General features: G+C 36.3%; 2 protein-coding genes and 1 pseudogene across 3 annotated transcripts; 1 reads left to right on the top strand and 2 right to left on the bottom strand.

Annotated features, from left to right (window-relative positions):
- Positions 1-2,816: 2,816 nt before the first annotated feature.
- On the top strand, positions 2,817-11,614 carry crip3 (cysteine-rich protein 3). Its single transcript, XM_079458680.1, has 7 exons — positions 2,817-3,108; positions 5,119-5,213; positions 8,018-8,075; positions 9,120-9,260; positions 10,125-10,199; positions 10,598-10,692; positions 11,019-11,614. The coding sequence occupies exons 1-7, from the start codon at positions 3,066-3,068 to the stop codon at positions 11,148-11,150; spliced, it is 639 nt and encodes a 212-aa protein (XP_079314806.1). The 5' UTR covers positions 2,817-3,065; the 3' UTR covers positions 11,151-11,614.
- LOC306895450 (solute carrier family 22 member 7-like) lies at positions 11,149-13,995 on the bottom strand. The gene is made up of 5 exons (XM_079458682.1): positions 13,412-13,995; positions 12,852-12,961; positions 12,543-12,757; positions 11,935-12,141; positions 11,149-11,635 (listed from the first exon to the last, which is right to left on the bottom strand). The coding sequence occupies exons 1-4, from the start codon at positions 13,463-13,465 to the stop codon at positions 12,080-12,082; spliced, it is 441 nt and encodes a 146-aa protein (XP_079314808.1). The 5' UTR covers positions 13,466-13,995; the 3' UTR covers positions 11,149-11,635; positions 11,935-12,079.
- On the bottom strand, positions 13,447-15,526 carry LOC306895447 (solute carrier family 22 member 7-like; annotated as a pseudogene). Its single transcript, XR_013788358.1, has 3 exons — positions 14,415-15,526; positions 14,092-14,246; positions 13,447-13,585 (listed from the first exon to the last, which is right to left on the bottom strand). The product of XR_013788358.1 is annotated as a solute carrier family 22 member 7-like (transcript).
- Positions 15,527-16,587: the final 1,061 nt, after the last annotated feature.

Below are 16,587 nucleotides of genomic sequence, written 5' to 3'. Positions count from 1 at the left end.
TGCTGTAAATAAGCCCAGAACTTCTCTACATACTGCCAGCAATTTTACAGAGCCACATGTGCAAACTATTGAAAAGTTCAGTAAAGATTCAGTTTTATAACAATCACTCCAGTAACAAAAACACCAGTCCAGTCCCATCCTAAAACTGTTGAAGTAGTGTGAACTGTTGAACAGACTACTCATGTAAAACTCAATGAGTTTGTATACAAAAAATATTATATATATACATGAAAAACGTATACAGTTATATATGCTATAGTAAATTATTTATATTACAACAAAGAAAAACAAAAGCTTGCTTGATCTGTCATTCAGGGCAGTGGTTCTCAAAGTTACTTGAAGAGACCCCTGGTGGTACACGACAGGAAATAAAAAAGGATGTGTTTTAAATGTAAAATGTTTAATACATCATCGATAAATACCGAATACATATAGCATATGTGCAATTTGAATACAATTATCATTGATGAATTAACAGTCGATGTAACTCAGGCGCGTGACAGGCAACTCAAACACGGAGCAGACAGACATGTGCGTCTCTCACTCTCTCTCTCTCTCTCTCTCTCTCTCTCTCTCTCTCTCACTCACTCTTCCGATGAGCTGCGTGCAAATTAAACAGTAAAGTGTTAGTCTCTGTTTGTCATATACCGCTGTTCTCTTGACGTTTAAGTATGCTAATATGTATTGTCTGTGTTAAAAAATCTTTCTACATTGTCTGTCTTTGATGTAGGTTTGAAGTCCCCACAAAGTTAATAAATCGCCGACACATTTTTTATAGAGCCCTGTTTACTTGCACTACAGAGAAGTGTTTTGTGTCCACTATTACTGCTGACTAACTTGAAAGACATGGAAAAACATGTTATTTAGTTGGATAACAGCTTGTAAATAAAAAGTATTTGTATTATTGATGATGCATTAGAATTGGAGGACAAGGTGTAAAGATAAAGATTCACCTCTCTACTATTAATTTGAATGATGTGATTTTTCTATGGTGGTACTTGGAACAATTAAAGGTGGTACTTGATCTGAAAAGTCTGAGAACCACTGATTTAGGAATCTTCTGAAATACCCCTATGGACAGGGAAGTGATTGTCATTTTAAAACTCAGGTGACCCTACACCCTCTTGTTGTCATAGTGCGTAACATTAAAACGTTTTTTAAGATGAGCATACCGAAAAACACGTATGAACATAGCACGTATGTGAATACATGCAGAAGCAGGCCTATATTTTAGAGAATGGGACTTGCTTTCAGTCATTTTACTCCAGGCATATTTAGAGTTTCATAGTAAATTTTGTACCAGCACATAGGCCTACCTTAAAGCTTGGCTACAAAATAGCTTTTCACCGTTATTTACAAGGAACGGTTTGTTTAATTTGTGACAACATGCCTCAAAGCAAGGCAAACCAATCAAGAAACGGCCAAAATGTAGCAGAAAATATCAAATCATTGTTGACTCACCTCTATAAAGAATGCCATTGTTATGGGAACAAACAAATACAACATTGATACAAACAAAGACAACTAGCTGTGAGTAAAGTCTTATAAAGAAGGTCAAATCACTGTAAACCCTTTCAATACATTGAATGCATGGCGGGATACTTACAGAAGAAGAACTGTCCTGTCGTGATTAGGCTATTCACAGTCTCAGCATCCTACTTTCCCTGACATAGTGAAAGAAATTTAATGATGCCATGATGACGTCACAAGTTAATCTAAAGAAATAGCAAAAGAGATGTTTGTCTAAACAAAATCTTTGTTTAACTGTAAAAAGAAACAAAACATTTATCTCAAATATAGAACCTTTCACTGAAGTACTGTACATCACTATTGGTACCTAAAAAGGCGAAATATATGACCACATTTTCTGTAAAGGGCCTGTCGGGAATGAAATCCACATTCAGATCTTGCAATGTAATGGACCATCTGAGATTCATTTGTGGAGTAAACAAATGGTACCATGGATGCAAGTCTCAAATGATGTAATCTATTACTTGCTTATCTAAGGTCATGTGTTGTCAGTGGTGATGTCAGAGGCCAGAACTGCATTGATACAGCACATGCGTGAACTGGACTAATGGCTGTGTCTTCAGAAACATCCAGGGCCCGGTTGCTAGAAAACCCTTTGTAAAAATATTGTTACAATTAGAATTGTTTTCTTGCAACCGGGCCCAGAAGAATAAATAGAGAAGTGATGGAGAGTTCAGGGAATGTATGCTTTAGTCTTCATTTTTACACTATTTAACAGATAAAACAATAAAATTCGTAAAATGTCAAAAGCTATTAAATTCAATTATAATTCATGTAAAAGTATAAATGCTTTATCCTCCGAGTATATTTTCTGTTGTTATTCGCAATCACAACACCAGGTGGCAGTGTAAAACACTCCTTTCTATGTGTGTCCTCTTTAGAGAACAAATGTCATCTTAATTCACAAATTCACAGCTCATACTGTATATATATATATACATATTCCTCAAAATCACTCAGTGTTATGTAAAAAGGAATGCTTTATATTAAACGTAGAAACCGTTTCGTTGCAATGAGAATTCACATTCACCCCTGCAACGTTTACAAGATTAAAGTGGTATTCTTTACAATTAATGTTTTTTGACCGACGTGTAAATAAACATTTCCAGTGGTCAAGCCAAAGGTTTGGCGTGACAGTGCCACGAAGCTCAAGGGGAGGAGGGATGCGAAATTACGAATCCTACTATGGTAAAGTGGATTAATAATTAGATGAACGCTCAGGTTAAACTGGCGTTGCTTGGTAACCTCTGGCGGCGTCCAGTCACGTGACCTAATTAATATTCAGCAGCTAAGCCGTCATTATAGTAGGACTCGTCAATGTACCGGCTCTGCCATCGCCTGTCTTTCAGCCAATCAATTAGACGTGTGCGCGAACGTCATGTAACGTATTTAATATTCATGAGCTAAGCTCTCAGACTCTTTAAAGTTAAATAAACGCTGTGGCGCGACTTGTGTTGCACACAGAATGAAGCAGCACTGAGGGACCAGCAGCGAACCGAGAGGACTCGAGCCTGCGGTCAGCAACACTTTCCAGAATGACGTCCATTTGTCCAAGATGCGATAAACCTGTGTTTTTCGGTGAGCGTTTTCAGCTGGTGTAGACTCTCAAATACCTCTAAACAAAATACAAGCCTAGTTAATTTATTTATAATTTTATCAGCAGCTTAAACCAATTGACTCAACTGGCAAGGAATGCATAATTCATGTTGAAAGGACAATTTTAAGAAGGAATAATCTTCTGCAAAACTCGACGGAGTTTGTTATATAACAAGTCGTTTGTTCTTGTAAATGGGTAATAAGCCGTGTGAATTGTATCCTTATTTTCATTTTTGTGGTCTTAAACCAGGTGTCAGGTTAGATAAAAAAGTCCTCTTATGTTATTGTCTGCTGTCAGAGACACAATTAATAAATGCAAAGCTATTATCTTCTGGTGTATAAAGTGTATCAGTATGTATAAGAATTTTATTAAATTAAATGAATTATATTGTAGTCAGTTTGACCTTCAAAAACCACTGTCCTCAAGTTCAAGATTACTTTGTGAAAGTTGGATGCAGAAGTCTGCGTAATGGGTTTAACTGTTTGGGATGTAATGATATATGATACATAAAAAAGTATTTTTGTTTGTTAAACATATGTGATCGGGACCCCAAACACAAAGGAAGTTTGTCCCTGAAGGGCATGAGGGTTAATCTCAGCCGGAGCAGAACTGGGCTATTGTTATTAATAGGTCAACCAAAATTGACCCTGATGCTCTCACAACCATGCAGGATGTTGTTCTCTAGTCTGCCCCATCATTGTTGTTTCCTATTTAGTATTCTGTCCTGGCATCCAGTAGCCGCAGGGTTAGTAAATGCTATTGCCCGTGAAAAGAGAACTGGGTGATGGTGTGGCGTTACGTAATGAATTTGGCAAGGGACTTTATCTGTTGTACTACTGTTGCAGGTTAGCGGATGGAGTAACTCTCTCTGGCTGTGCTGAAGAACAGATATGTCAACTTAATGATTTGATATCACTGTTGAGATTAGACTTCTGAATATGCTCTGACTCTCTGTTTGACCTGGCAAGTTTTGCGTGATGGAATGTGTGTGCGAGACGAAGAGTCAGACGGACCCTCGGAATGTCGGCTGAAGTTTGTGAGGCATTTGGGGAGTAGGGTTTATTCCCCCCAATGTCTAAACCGCATTGTTTTCCGGACACTACTCTGTTTTGTAACTTTCCAGCACACTTTTCTGTTGATCAATGATCCAAACTGAATTTCATTGGACACATTCATTTGTTACATTCATGTGTTCCGAAGTCCATGAGTGTTTACTGTGTGTTTGCTTAAAACAAACGTAAATATTGAATTTATTTTACATTTAGAAACTAACTCTTTGACGTGTTTTTTCATGCTGTGGGCTTTGTTAGTCAAAGTCCAAATACATCGGATCATAGGTTTCACTTTTAAACACATACGTTTGTTTATTCTGAAACATCAGATAAGTGGGTTGTTTGTTTGATATAACAAGGACAGCTTGAAGATCAGAAGGTCACAGAGAAAATGCGGATGTCAAAGCCTGCTTGATTAGAGCAAACCTGAATGCAAAGAGGCATTATCTGAGACCCAGCAGGGTTAGCAGTGAAACAGGATCCACATTTGAAGCGTTTCTTTAGATGTTCCAGGTTGTTCTTCCTCTGCTTTGATGCTAAATTATTTTGCACACACACACACCTCACTCTGAAGAATCTGTGTTTCTGTGGATAGTTTTTCTCTAAGCCTTTGTGTCTCACAACCCTTACCTGTTTATTACACATTTTTAATAGCCTACCACTGTATATAGACATGATCTGAAGCCCTCATGGTAACAGACCGGTACCTTCAATATACAACTTGTAATTGGTGCTTTCAGGCAGATTTTGTAGTTTTTGTCTGCAGTATGAATCGAACTGTGAATGGTACTTTCGATTAAGTTGGCTCCTGAAATTTCACCAGTTTGAAAACAATGTCTAGCACTACAGTCAATGAGAACTGTCATCTTCATGTTATACATTATATTATTATACACATTTTGGCACCGTTTATATAATACATTATTCTCACTGTTTCAGCGGAGAAAGTAAGCTCTCTGGGGAAAAACTGGCATCGCTTCTGTCTGAAATGTGAGCGGTGCTGTAAGATTCTGTCTGCTGGAGGCCATGCAGAGGTAAGCAGGTCTGCTGCGATTTCATCAAAAATGAAAATAGATTTGTACACTAAGTTTAAATCAAAACAGCCTGAGGCTTTATTTGAGTACAAAATGTACATTATAAAATAAACAAAATCATTATATGTACAAAAAAAGAAAGTGCCAAACGTAATGTTTATTCAGTGGTCCAAAGGAATATGGTTAAGTCCAAACTAATTTCAAACAATGGATAAATGCAGTTGGATATTGGACCTAAATCCTGTTTTATTTTTTTGAGAAATTCATGAAATGCGCAGATTTATTTAATTTCTGATTTATTCATGTCAAATCAACACACCCAATTAACAGTAACATTTATTTTTATACACGTTTTTTCAAATGACTAAATCTGCATCAGCATGTATATTCTTTGTGAATTCATGTGTATAGTTCACTGAATTAAGTTCCTTTAAAACTTGTTAGGGCAGACTCCAGTGCTTCAGTGCTCATTATGATTAGATAGCACAGGCAACACGTGATCATTCTCTTACAAAAACTGTAAGGGACCAAGATTTGAAATATATGGTTCCTGGATGTTGACATTTATACTAGGTCAAGTGTGCCCTCCTCATTCTGCGCTCATTGTCCCTTCTTCCACTGACTTGTTTCCTATCTTTTTATGTATGATTGTCCTGTCTGATATATTCTGCTTCATAGGTCTAAATTGTTAAAGAACTGAAAGTTCTTAAATCATCTCCAGATAGCTGACACATTCACTCAACAAAGACAGGGGTGTCATGCACCTCTTTTGATTTTTGCTACTTTGTTTTAGACAACCCACAATGTTCATGCACATGGCCTCTCGGTTTGATTGAGCATAACGCATAACATGTCAGAACACAGATAATAAGTATTTATAGTAACCTGATTGGTGCTGTCTGGAATGTTTTCTGAGTCTGACGGGCTGAGAGAAATTGCAGTTATTCATATTTTTGGATAGAAAAATATTGTTTATGGTCTATTACTCTGAACCTGAATGCTAAAAAAGCCATGAAGCAAGGACACAAACCTTTTCTGTTTGTTTGAAACACTTTTGTTTAAGCTCCTTTTTACAATACACTCTTGAAAATAATTGTGCTTGAAATTTTCTTCACAGAGTGCCATAGAAGAACCATTTTTGGTTCCACAAAGAACCATCTCTTTCTATTTTTTATAATCTGAAGAACCTTTTTCGCCACAAAGAACCTTTTGTGAAACTGAAAGTATTATTGAACCAAAAAGTTATTTTATGGTCTTGAAGAACCTTTTGAAGCACCCTTTTTTAAGAGTGTAGTTTGTGCAGCACATTTGAGCTATAGAAATAAACTTGACTAAATATCCTTTGATACTTCTGATTCATATAATTTTTCCAGTATAGAACAAAAAACACAATGACAGGCAGAGACAACAGTGCAGAAAGTAACTGACTGTAGTAAAGGAATGGGAAACATTCTTCTTCTTTGGGCCTTTTCTACTGCAGGAAATTGTAAATTATAACATTCTTGACCACAGTAAAATTCTTTGAGAACTGACAACACATTCAAACACACTCATAAGTCTTTATCTATAAGCATAAGCAACCCCCCCCCCCCCCCACACACACACACCAGTATTATTACAAGGACAACAGAGGACAAAGATAGTGTTCATTCAATCTAGAAAACAATCATCCCTCTCCCCACTTGCCCTCCCTAGCCGTCTCTCTCTCTGTTGTTCTCTTCCTTTCATCCTTCTCTATCTCTCTATCTCGCACTCTTGCACAAACACAAACAGAACAGTCAAACATTGCTTTAGTGTAATTATAAGGTAAGTTACGTCTTGAGTTACTTTGTTATGATGAGGGACTTTTATGTCTTTGTGGATCGGTTGATTGAAATGGTGAAACACTCACAATCTTTCATTGTCTCATGGATATATTTAGTCTTGTTATTGTTTTATTATAGTCATTGTGTTCTATTTATTTTAATAGCCATCTGTGCTCTTTCTGTGAATGTGTTGATCAGCAGGAGGTTGTTTTGTTGATGGGGTTGGCTGTCTGCAGGTGTAGACTGCCTTTAAACTCCAAGTGTTCTTTAGGAAATGACTCCTGGTGTGAACAAGACAATATTTTAAGCAACACTGTGAGGGGTTTTCTGGACGGGCACTGAGATTTAGACATTCCAAGGGAAGTTTCAGGGGGAATTCTGAGATTCAAATGAATGCTGTTCAATAATGTATTGATCCTTTATTTAATATTAGTCTAGAATGGTGTTTTGGTGTAAAAAGAAAGCGATTGCTATCGTGCACACACGCAGAAGAAAAAAAAGTTTCTGACTGAGTCTTTTTATGTAGCCTGGGAGTGGCAGGAAGGAACAGAAGCATAAACAATGATTCCTAATGACTCCAGCACGACAGCCTTCTCCCTCTCATTTCAACACTCAAACACACATCATCTAAAAAAGTATCCCTCCATGAAATTTTTTATTTGAGAAGAATAGTGACTGACATTATCATACGAATGTATGAATTATAATTTAAATGTATCATTTTTGTAAAATGAATGTTTTGAGAAAGATATTCCCATCGATATATTTACAGTATATTTTTAGTGTGGTTTTTAGCTGGACAAATTTTTTTCCAGCATAGCTGCCGGCATTTAGTAATTGTGCAAAAGAAATTTGATCTTCTAATAGTACAATAGCACATATAAACAAGTAAAAAAACATCGCTTGATAAAACATCCGTATTGGAAAATAAAGTAAAACAAATAAAACTACAATGGAGAGAAAAGTATGAATTTAATTATTATTTTCTCTCTCCAACAGCATGATGGATTACCATACTGTCATAAACCATGCTATGGAACCCTCTTCGGACCAAAAGGTATATACAATTATAATGGAAAGGTTCGTGGCTTCTTAATTTAGAAGACACAGATTTATTGTTATAAAGACTTTGTTTGTATGTATTTGTGCGAGAGAGGGAATGTTGTGTATTTTCCACAATATCACTGAAGCAGAGTCAGGAGGCTCTTGGAGGATAAATGTTTGCCATGATCTGTATGCTTCATGTGCCCTTAAAGGAAATAAGGGTTTGAATAAGGGCTCATTTACAGACATCTGACTCTCTGTGACTTTTAGAACAACTTTACAATCAAAGACAGTTCACTCACAATTGGAAACACTAGCCTGTGTCTTTGTTAGTGTGTGAGAGAACGAGAGGGAGCGAGAGAGGAGAAAACAGAAAAAGGCTCTTCAGATAAATGTCTGTTTGTTCCCTGCAGTCAGAAAAGGTTTCAGTATTTAAGCGTGTAGAAAAATTCTAACTGTTTTTAGCCAAACACACTCCGAACTCATGCAAAGTTTTTAAAAAAATCGGACAATCCCCTCATGTTTTTTTAACTTCTCAAGAATGCAAGTAATTATCTTTCATCTAAGCTCATTTAAACATGAACATGCACACAAATATGTATACGTAAAATCTTCATAAAGAAAAAAGAGAGATGTAGACAAACTTGATGGTTGAATTGGGGGAGCAGTAGGGAAATATTTCAAATTGGAATACAGTCAGAAAACGTCAAACTTCAGAAAAAACTATAAAAAAAGATTTTTACATTATATTTCTGGCGCCCCAGTTGCCGGAATATGTCAATTTTCTTTTTTTACAGTGTATGCCTGTATTGTGTTTTAAGTGTAAAGCTTGTGTTATTGTATGCTCAATGGAGTTAAGAATATGCTTGATTGAGCTTCTATTATACTGTGTAAGTGGTCATGTATCATTCCTAGCACACAACTTTATTAGAATGAGCAAGATATTTTGGCTTTTGAGTAATGCTTTGTTCTTTAGAAGAGTCTGGAACTTAGATATGAGCTTTATAGCTCTCAAAGTAATAGAAGGGTTCTCATTGTTCTGTCCTCTAATTGCTAGGTGTGAATATTGGAGGGGCAGGGTCCTACATATATGACACGCCTCCACCGACACCTGTTAATAAATCGTGTAACAGCCCTTTAGAAGGATCGCCGACTACTCCTTGGACAAACTTGCAGATCAACTATAATCAACCTAAAGGTAACAAACGCACGCAGCTTTTTTCAGATAGGGGACTTTCAAGTGATAATTACATGTCCTGTTTAGGAACAACAAACTCCCTATGCATAGGCTATAGAAACATTGTTCCACACATTTCATATCCTTCCTCAGCACTTTTAAACATACATTCTAACACACTGAGTGCAAGGGAGGAGAGGCATAAAATACTGTGTGTAGTGATGAGGGGTGGGGGATAGCTGTCTGAAGTGACCCCCTTGGGATTTTACACAGTGGAATTTTAATGGGCTCTGTTGATTGGCTCCCTTCCTGAAATTTTTCCCCTTAATAGGTGTTTTCCGTCAGGCGGGGACATGGGAGGAATGTTAGGGGAGGGTTTTAGGGGCACTGTGAAAACGTCTGGAGAATTGTAACTGTTTTCTAAACGCACAGGCTCGCCCCCTTGATTTTCACTGAAACTATGCTGAGTTCATGCTGATAAATGAACCCAGGAAATGAAATTATGATTTAAAACTGACAGAACTCTAAGAAAAATTCTGTGTTTCATCCAAAAAATTAAAATTCTGTCATCATCTACTCACCCTCTTGTCATTTCAAACCTTCATGACTTTCCTTCTTTCGCAGAACCCAAAGAAGATATTTTGAAGAATGTTTTTACTGGCACCCATTCACTTGCATTGGTTTTGTGTCCATAGAAGTGACGATGGGTGCCGACGCTGTTCGGATACCAACTTTCTTCAAAATATCTTCTTTTGTGTTCTGCGAAAGAAAGGCATACAGTTTGGAATGACAAGAGGGTGAGTAAATGATGACAGTAAATGATGACAGGATTTTCATTTTTTGGATGAACTATCCCATTCCTTATCCATGTTTGTTTATTTATAGCTTCTGCTACTCCTACGCGTATGTTTGCTGGAGAGACGTATATGTGTCCCGGCTGTGGAAAGGCAGTGTATTTCGGTGAGTCCAATATATTTGAACAAAGACTTTTCAGAGATTTGAGAACTTTAAGGAATGTCTGTGGTTGCTGTGTGTGTGGTTTGGTGCTTCTGTGCAGAATTCTGTATGAATGTGTCAACTGTGAGACATCAAGATTTACTTTGAAACACTTTTTTTGTTTTTTAAATATAGAGGAATTGTAGTTGTATTTCAGTGTTTTTTATCATTTGCACTAAAACACAGCATTACATTATCTGTGCATCCGCTGTCCTTATTTTTCCAGAAAATGATACTGATTTATTTTCCAAATATATATGTTTTTACTTTTAATGTATAACATTAACTTAATAACAGCACTTGTCTATCCTTATGATCTAATTTGTGATGTAATAAGATGATGCCATGATCTAATGCTACAGCTGAGAAGGTGATGTCACTGGGTCGTAATTGGCACAGACCTTGCCTTCGCTGTATGAGGTGCAAGAAAACACTGACACCTGGTGGCCATGCAGAGGTACTCTCAAACCCTTTTTTGTGAATTATTAGTGTAATATATTATCGCTTTCTGCACGAAACCTTGGATGTCCAAATGAGCTTTTTCAGGAAATGGGTAAAAAACTGTACTTTTTAAATGTTTAAATACTGTGTCTTCAAAGTTGACAATAAATTTTTATTGGTTAAATAATTGCAAAACCTAATTGCAAACATAAAGGCCGATTAATTACAATAATTTATGGCAAATAAATTATCACAAAATATGGATATGCAAGGTTTCAGAAGTACAACAGCCATGTACTAAAATTACTGCCACTCATACACTCAACATTTACATTTTCACAGCATGAGGGCAACCCCTATTGCCACGTGCCCTGCTACGGGTACCTTTTTGGACCAAAAGGTGTGAACATAGGAAAGGTGGGCTGTTATGTCTACGAAGAAAATGGAGAGAACGAGATGCCAAGCGAAAATTAAGTCAAACACTTTTTTAATTTGGTACAGAGATGTTTTTTAACATAATTGTAATCTATATAGTGTTATTTTACTGCACAGATCCAATGGTTGCTGCCATTTAAGAAAAAAACATACAAAGCGACAGTTCCCGTCCTATGTATATGTACATATACACTCGCACAAGCTCTCTTTCACAAACACACAGTACTACACAGACTCCCAGCTTCTGTGTATTCATTCACATGCCTGTTTAGTGTCTTAATTAGAAGAGGTTTTTAAAAAGGTAATTATTACTTGAGAAAGCTGTAAATCCTTTACTTGTGTAACTAATAAAGATACTTTTAAAGAGCTCTAGAATTAGTTTTCAATATACACAGAGTTGAACTTGATGGTGAAACAATGTGATAAAAACGTACAAAATTTTGAACAATCTCAGCAGGTCACCGTCATCGTTTTTCATTTGTCATAAAGCTTCTTTCCGGTTGTCATGATTTTTTTTATTTTTCCTGTTTAATATAACAGAGACAAGACTTTGTGAGAGAAAACACACAATAGACACACATGAACCTTTCAGTGTGATTGTATTTTTAATGTTTGGTCATTATTTATTTGTTCAGTCCTTGCACCTTTAAGTTATTCAGTATATCAAGCAGAATAGTTTCTAATTAAAGCATATATTCTTGTAATAACCTGAAATAACAAAGAAGATGGTATGCAAAATGGTAGAAACCCAAATGTTTAGGGCTTCTGAAGTCTATATATTCCCATATTAGTATACATTTTAGGTTATGACTCAATGACTTACTCAGTGCTCTCAATGTCCTCTATAGTCTCAGGTAGACATCTGCCCCGTGTCTCAGGTAACTGCCAGGCCACCAGACTACCAGAGAGAGCCACACAACAGAGGGTGATCTGAGGGAGGTAGCTCCAAAAGCTGTCCAATAGCAGGACTAGAGGAGCCAAAGCCACACCCAGACGACCCAGGAAAGAGTTATAGCCCAGCCCATTTTGCCTGCAGTATCCACAAATGCATTACACTTAATGTACAGTAATACATACTTAAATGATTATTTCATGCATGCCATGCTTGACCTATATCTTTTGATATCATTATTAATTATGCAATAAATTCTATTTAGCAACATTAAATCGTCTAGGTTTTAATTCCCAGATTTTAAATTTAGATTATATAAACGTTGAATTTACTCTTGTTTACCTCAGGACAGTGGGGTAAAGCTCAGAGCTGTATAATATAATTGTAGCAAAAGAAACAAAATTGAAAAAAGATATAACATCTTTTAAAACCATTAGTGACTTGCTGAAAAATATGAATATTTAAAAATTATATTTTGCAATCGTTCAAATAATATACATACTTTTACATTGTTTGCCATCGTCTGTCATTTGTCTCACCTCTGGGTATGAAAATGTTAATCATGAGGCAGATTCCAGCCAAAAGAAGAGCTCCAGTCTCGGTCTTACGTCTGCCAAGCTTTTCAAGCAGGTAACAAATGCTCAGTTTAGCAGGAATCTCAATGGCTCCATAAACAAACTGAGTCAGGTACAAGTTCAGTCCAAAGCCTGAAATGTTAAAGCCAATTCCATAGGTGGTAGTGGCAACACAAAACCTGCAGATAATAAAATGTTTTTGTTAAAAATGTTGAAGGCGAGTTCATAATTTTCATTTTCAGTTGGACTCTCCTCTTAAATTCAGTTGCATACCATATGGTGCCTGTAAGCAAAGCCAGTCTCCTCATTTTAGGGGTTCGGATGATATCCAGGTAAGAATGTTTCTTTTTCTCTGTGTCTGTAGTAATGATGCTAGAGAGAGCCTAGGAAGAACAAGTTGGGTGAGTGTAAAGCTTTTTAAACGCCTTGAAAGTTCCTGCCTTTCTCAAGGGGTCATGTACAGGTATGTTGGTTCAATGTACAGGACAATTTATTCATCCTTATGCAATCCCAGATGTATTTGACTTCATATCTTCAATTTAACACAAATTAATAATTTTATATTACAATGCTGCTTCAATTTTTAATTATTGATTTGCTCTGTTAAACACAAATAAATATATTTAGATAAAATGTTAGCAAAATATACTATGTTTGTTTCTGCTATGGTAGTCAATGGTGCCCTAGAAATCTCAGTTGCTAAGATTCTTACAAATATCTTTTTTGTTCAACCAAACAAAATACAGGTTTAGAACAACTTCCAAAAGTAAAATTATGTCATGAATTACTAATGATCATGTCTAAAAGGTTTATTTTAGAAAAATTGTGTTTACCACCGAACAATTGCGCACAAAAGTAAAGGTGAAGTGACAGCCACTGTCAACCATCTCCAGTCTCTCACACAAAATGCAAAAAGAGATAAAGCAGTGTTCCCGATTGCCCACGCTACACTGTCAGTCACACAAACCAGTCTTCTGTGCTGAATGTCCACCCACTCCACTCCACATCTGTAAGAACACAAATGAACAAACAAAATAAAAAAAGTTAATTGTTCTATAGACTGGTTAAGCTGCATATACATTCATGACAAACTGAGTATCTCTATTTTTTCTGCTCTGTTTTTTTCTGTAATGTTTCCAAATTGGCAAGCCAATTGTACTTTGTACGAATGTAGTTAATAAGTAGTGCAAAATGTGTTGTGTTCTTATCGTCACTTAGCTAAGAGTTGTCACACACATAAGTGAAACTTTCAGTTCATCTCAAAGAGACATACATAAGAAGAGTTTATATTCCAAAATACATAACTCATAAAGTTGATTTGTTTAGATTTAAGCCATAGCACCTACAAAATAGAGCTAACTAACCCTATTATAATGACAATAAAAAACAAGAATTTCTTTTTATTACATATATACTCTTCATATATACATTTGTCATTTTGTCAGTTGTAAGCATCACATTACATGAAGCGGTGTGAGAATAGAAAAAAACAGAAACACTAAGGGGTTCTCACTGAGCACTGAAGTGATGATGATTATGCCAGTGATGGTAAATCCAGTGAAGAATCTTAACACTGCAAACATGATGAAGGAGGAGGAAAAGGCGCTGGCCACTGCAAGCCCCATTGCTGATATATATGACACCAGCAACACCGGCTTACGGCCAAATCTACATAATGAATAGAAGCTATGCTTAGTGCATTTGCAGTATGTTACCATTTCATAAAGAGATGACTGTAATTTTTGTAATTGATAAAAAATCCCAATCAAATTAGTGTTTAGTTATTTACTGCTACAGGTCTATAAAGTTTTTGAAAAAACTAAACTGAAACACCACCTGTCACTCATGCCTCCAAAGAAAACTGCTCCGAACATCACTCCAAACAAAGAAAATGGTGGCTACAGCTTTATTCAGCCCTTTATTATCACACGCCAGTTCCCACTTTGCAATAGAAAACAGCTTATCAAAACGCAATGTGTTGACTAAAATCAGGTTTGATCCATTCTGACACTGAACTACAGGAAGATCTGTGCTGCTCGATGAGTTTGACAACAGGTGGAACTGAGGATGAGAGAACATGTGACAAGAAGCAGGAGTTCCATCTTCCTGTTTTGGAATACTGACAGCCAGCCTCTCCTCCCAACTCAGATTCCCAAAGATCCCGTCAACATCTAAAGAGCTGATGTCACAGTGATGGGACGGGATGGCAGCGATAAAGTTGCTTAGCAGGAAGTGACAAGGGATGGTAAATCGTCTGACAAAATTGATGCGAATAATCATCGTCTGGAACCTGCCAAAGCCATTGATCTCAGTAAGCAGATCTTCAAACTTCATATTTCTCTGATGAAGGGAATTGCGTCCTATGTGTCTGTTTAAGACAACCATGGGTTATGTATTAAGGATGTTTTACAATTTCAAAGGTTGGTAATTATAAGCCAGACACTGGTTGTACTTTGACCATTAAATAAATCTCGGTTACATGTGTCGGTCTGTGCAAAACCAAGCATTTGTCAAAATGGGTGAAATGATTTAGAAATTTGGGATGACTTATCCACTTACCTTATTTTTGTCTTTTAAAAGGCAATGTGAAGAACCGAAAGAATAGGAATGTATTATAACCAGATTACTGGTTAATAAACAACAATGTGCTTTCACAGCATTATACAGCACATCCACAACAGCACTCTTTTATGTAGTCATCCCAGATTGCGTGATTTGACTGAACTGTACGGTCAAGGACACGCCAGTGCCAACATGGTCTTTTTGCTACACTGATCCATATAAGACTTTTAATCTTTATCTTTCTTTGTAAAAATCATGAATGCGGTTAAGGCTACAATTGTATACAAACCTTGCGCCCCATGCCTCACAAACCTTGTAAATTATACTTATTTATTAAAGAAACAGGACATGGTTAAAGAACACACAATGTGGGCACTTAACATCAAAGAAATGGTGACTTGACCACATAGAAATCTTGTAAGAGAAAGTACATTCTGATGAAGAGCTCTAAGGTCTGAGGACCACTGATGTGAAAGGCAGACCTACTGTATAAAATATCATCATCATGGAATATTTCTGTGATTCCTGGGACTCTTAAACTCACTTTTGTCAAATTAAATGTAGGATTTATAAAACAACATACAGTAGTGTAATTCTGCTTTAGTTAAATATTCTACAAAACACATTTTAAAACAGCAAAATTGCCCTGTCATTCCAATCCCATCTTTTTCTCAAATTTAAAATTTTGCACCACTGTTGCTCCTGGGAGTGCCTGTCCATCCCGAATTACACTCTAAAAATATGATTACTTTATATTTAATGAACACAATTCCTTTAATCCCGTCTGATTGACAATTACATCCATGCACTTCTGTGAGTTGTGATGTACAACAGTACAAAAACCCCTATATGATGCAAGCAGATCTATTCATATGTAAATACAATTCTTTCATTAGTCGCGTCTCATGCCAGATAATAAATGTAGGTTGGGCAGAACCTAGGTGGTATCATATGAAGGTAAATCAGTAGCAAAACTTGAGAGCATGTCGATTTTAATTTGTGAATTTGTAAATTAAAGAGTACATAACATTGGATTTTTAAAGTCCTACTTTGGTTTATAGTGTCCAACAACAACTGTATGTACATACAAGGTGTAAAAACACTATTATGTCATAAAAATAGGCAGTTATTCTTACCTTACTTCTTGACTGGCTCTCAACCATCTAATCCCCTTTTATTCTCGAGCCTACTGTCATGTGATTGGTCAGATGGTGTAGTCTAACATGATTGGTTAAACACGTTCTGAAAGCGGAACGTGTATAATCATTACAGGATTACGGTTAACAGATGGTTGGATATTATATACAGTTTATAGATAGCAGTTTGACGTGAATATACATTTAACTTAAAATACTGTTAATACCTTAGTAATAATATTATTTAATCTTTACTCTGCGTTGTTATGTTACAAAGAGCATTTTAGAAAGTCGACGTTTTAAAAATTTAT

The sequence above is a fragment of the Barbatula barbatula genome (genome assembly GCF_947034865.1).
Source record: "Barbatula barbatula genome assembly, chromosome: 6".
NCBI lineage: Eukaryota > Metazoa > Chordata > Actinopteri > Cypriniformes > Nemacheilidae > Barbatula > Barbatula barbatula.
The sequence above is the reverse complement of the archived record's forward strand: the minus strand, read 5'-3'. Positions and strand labels throughout refer to the sequence as shown.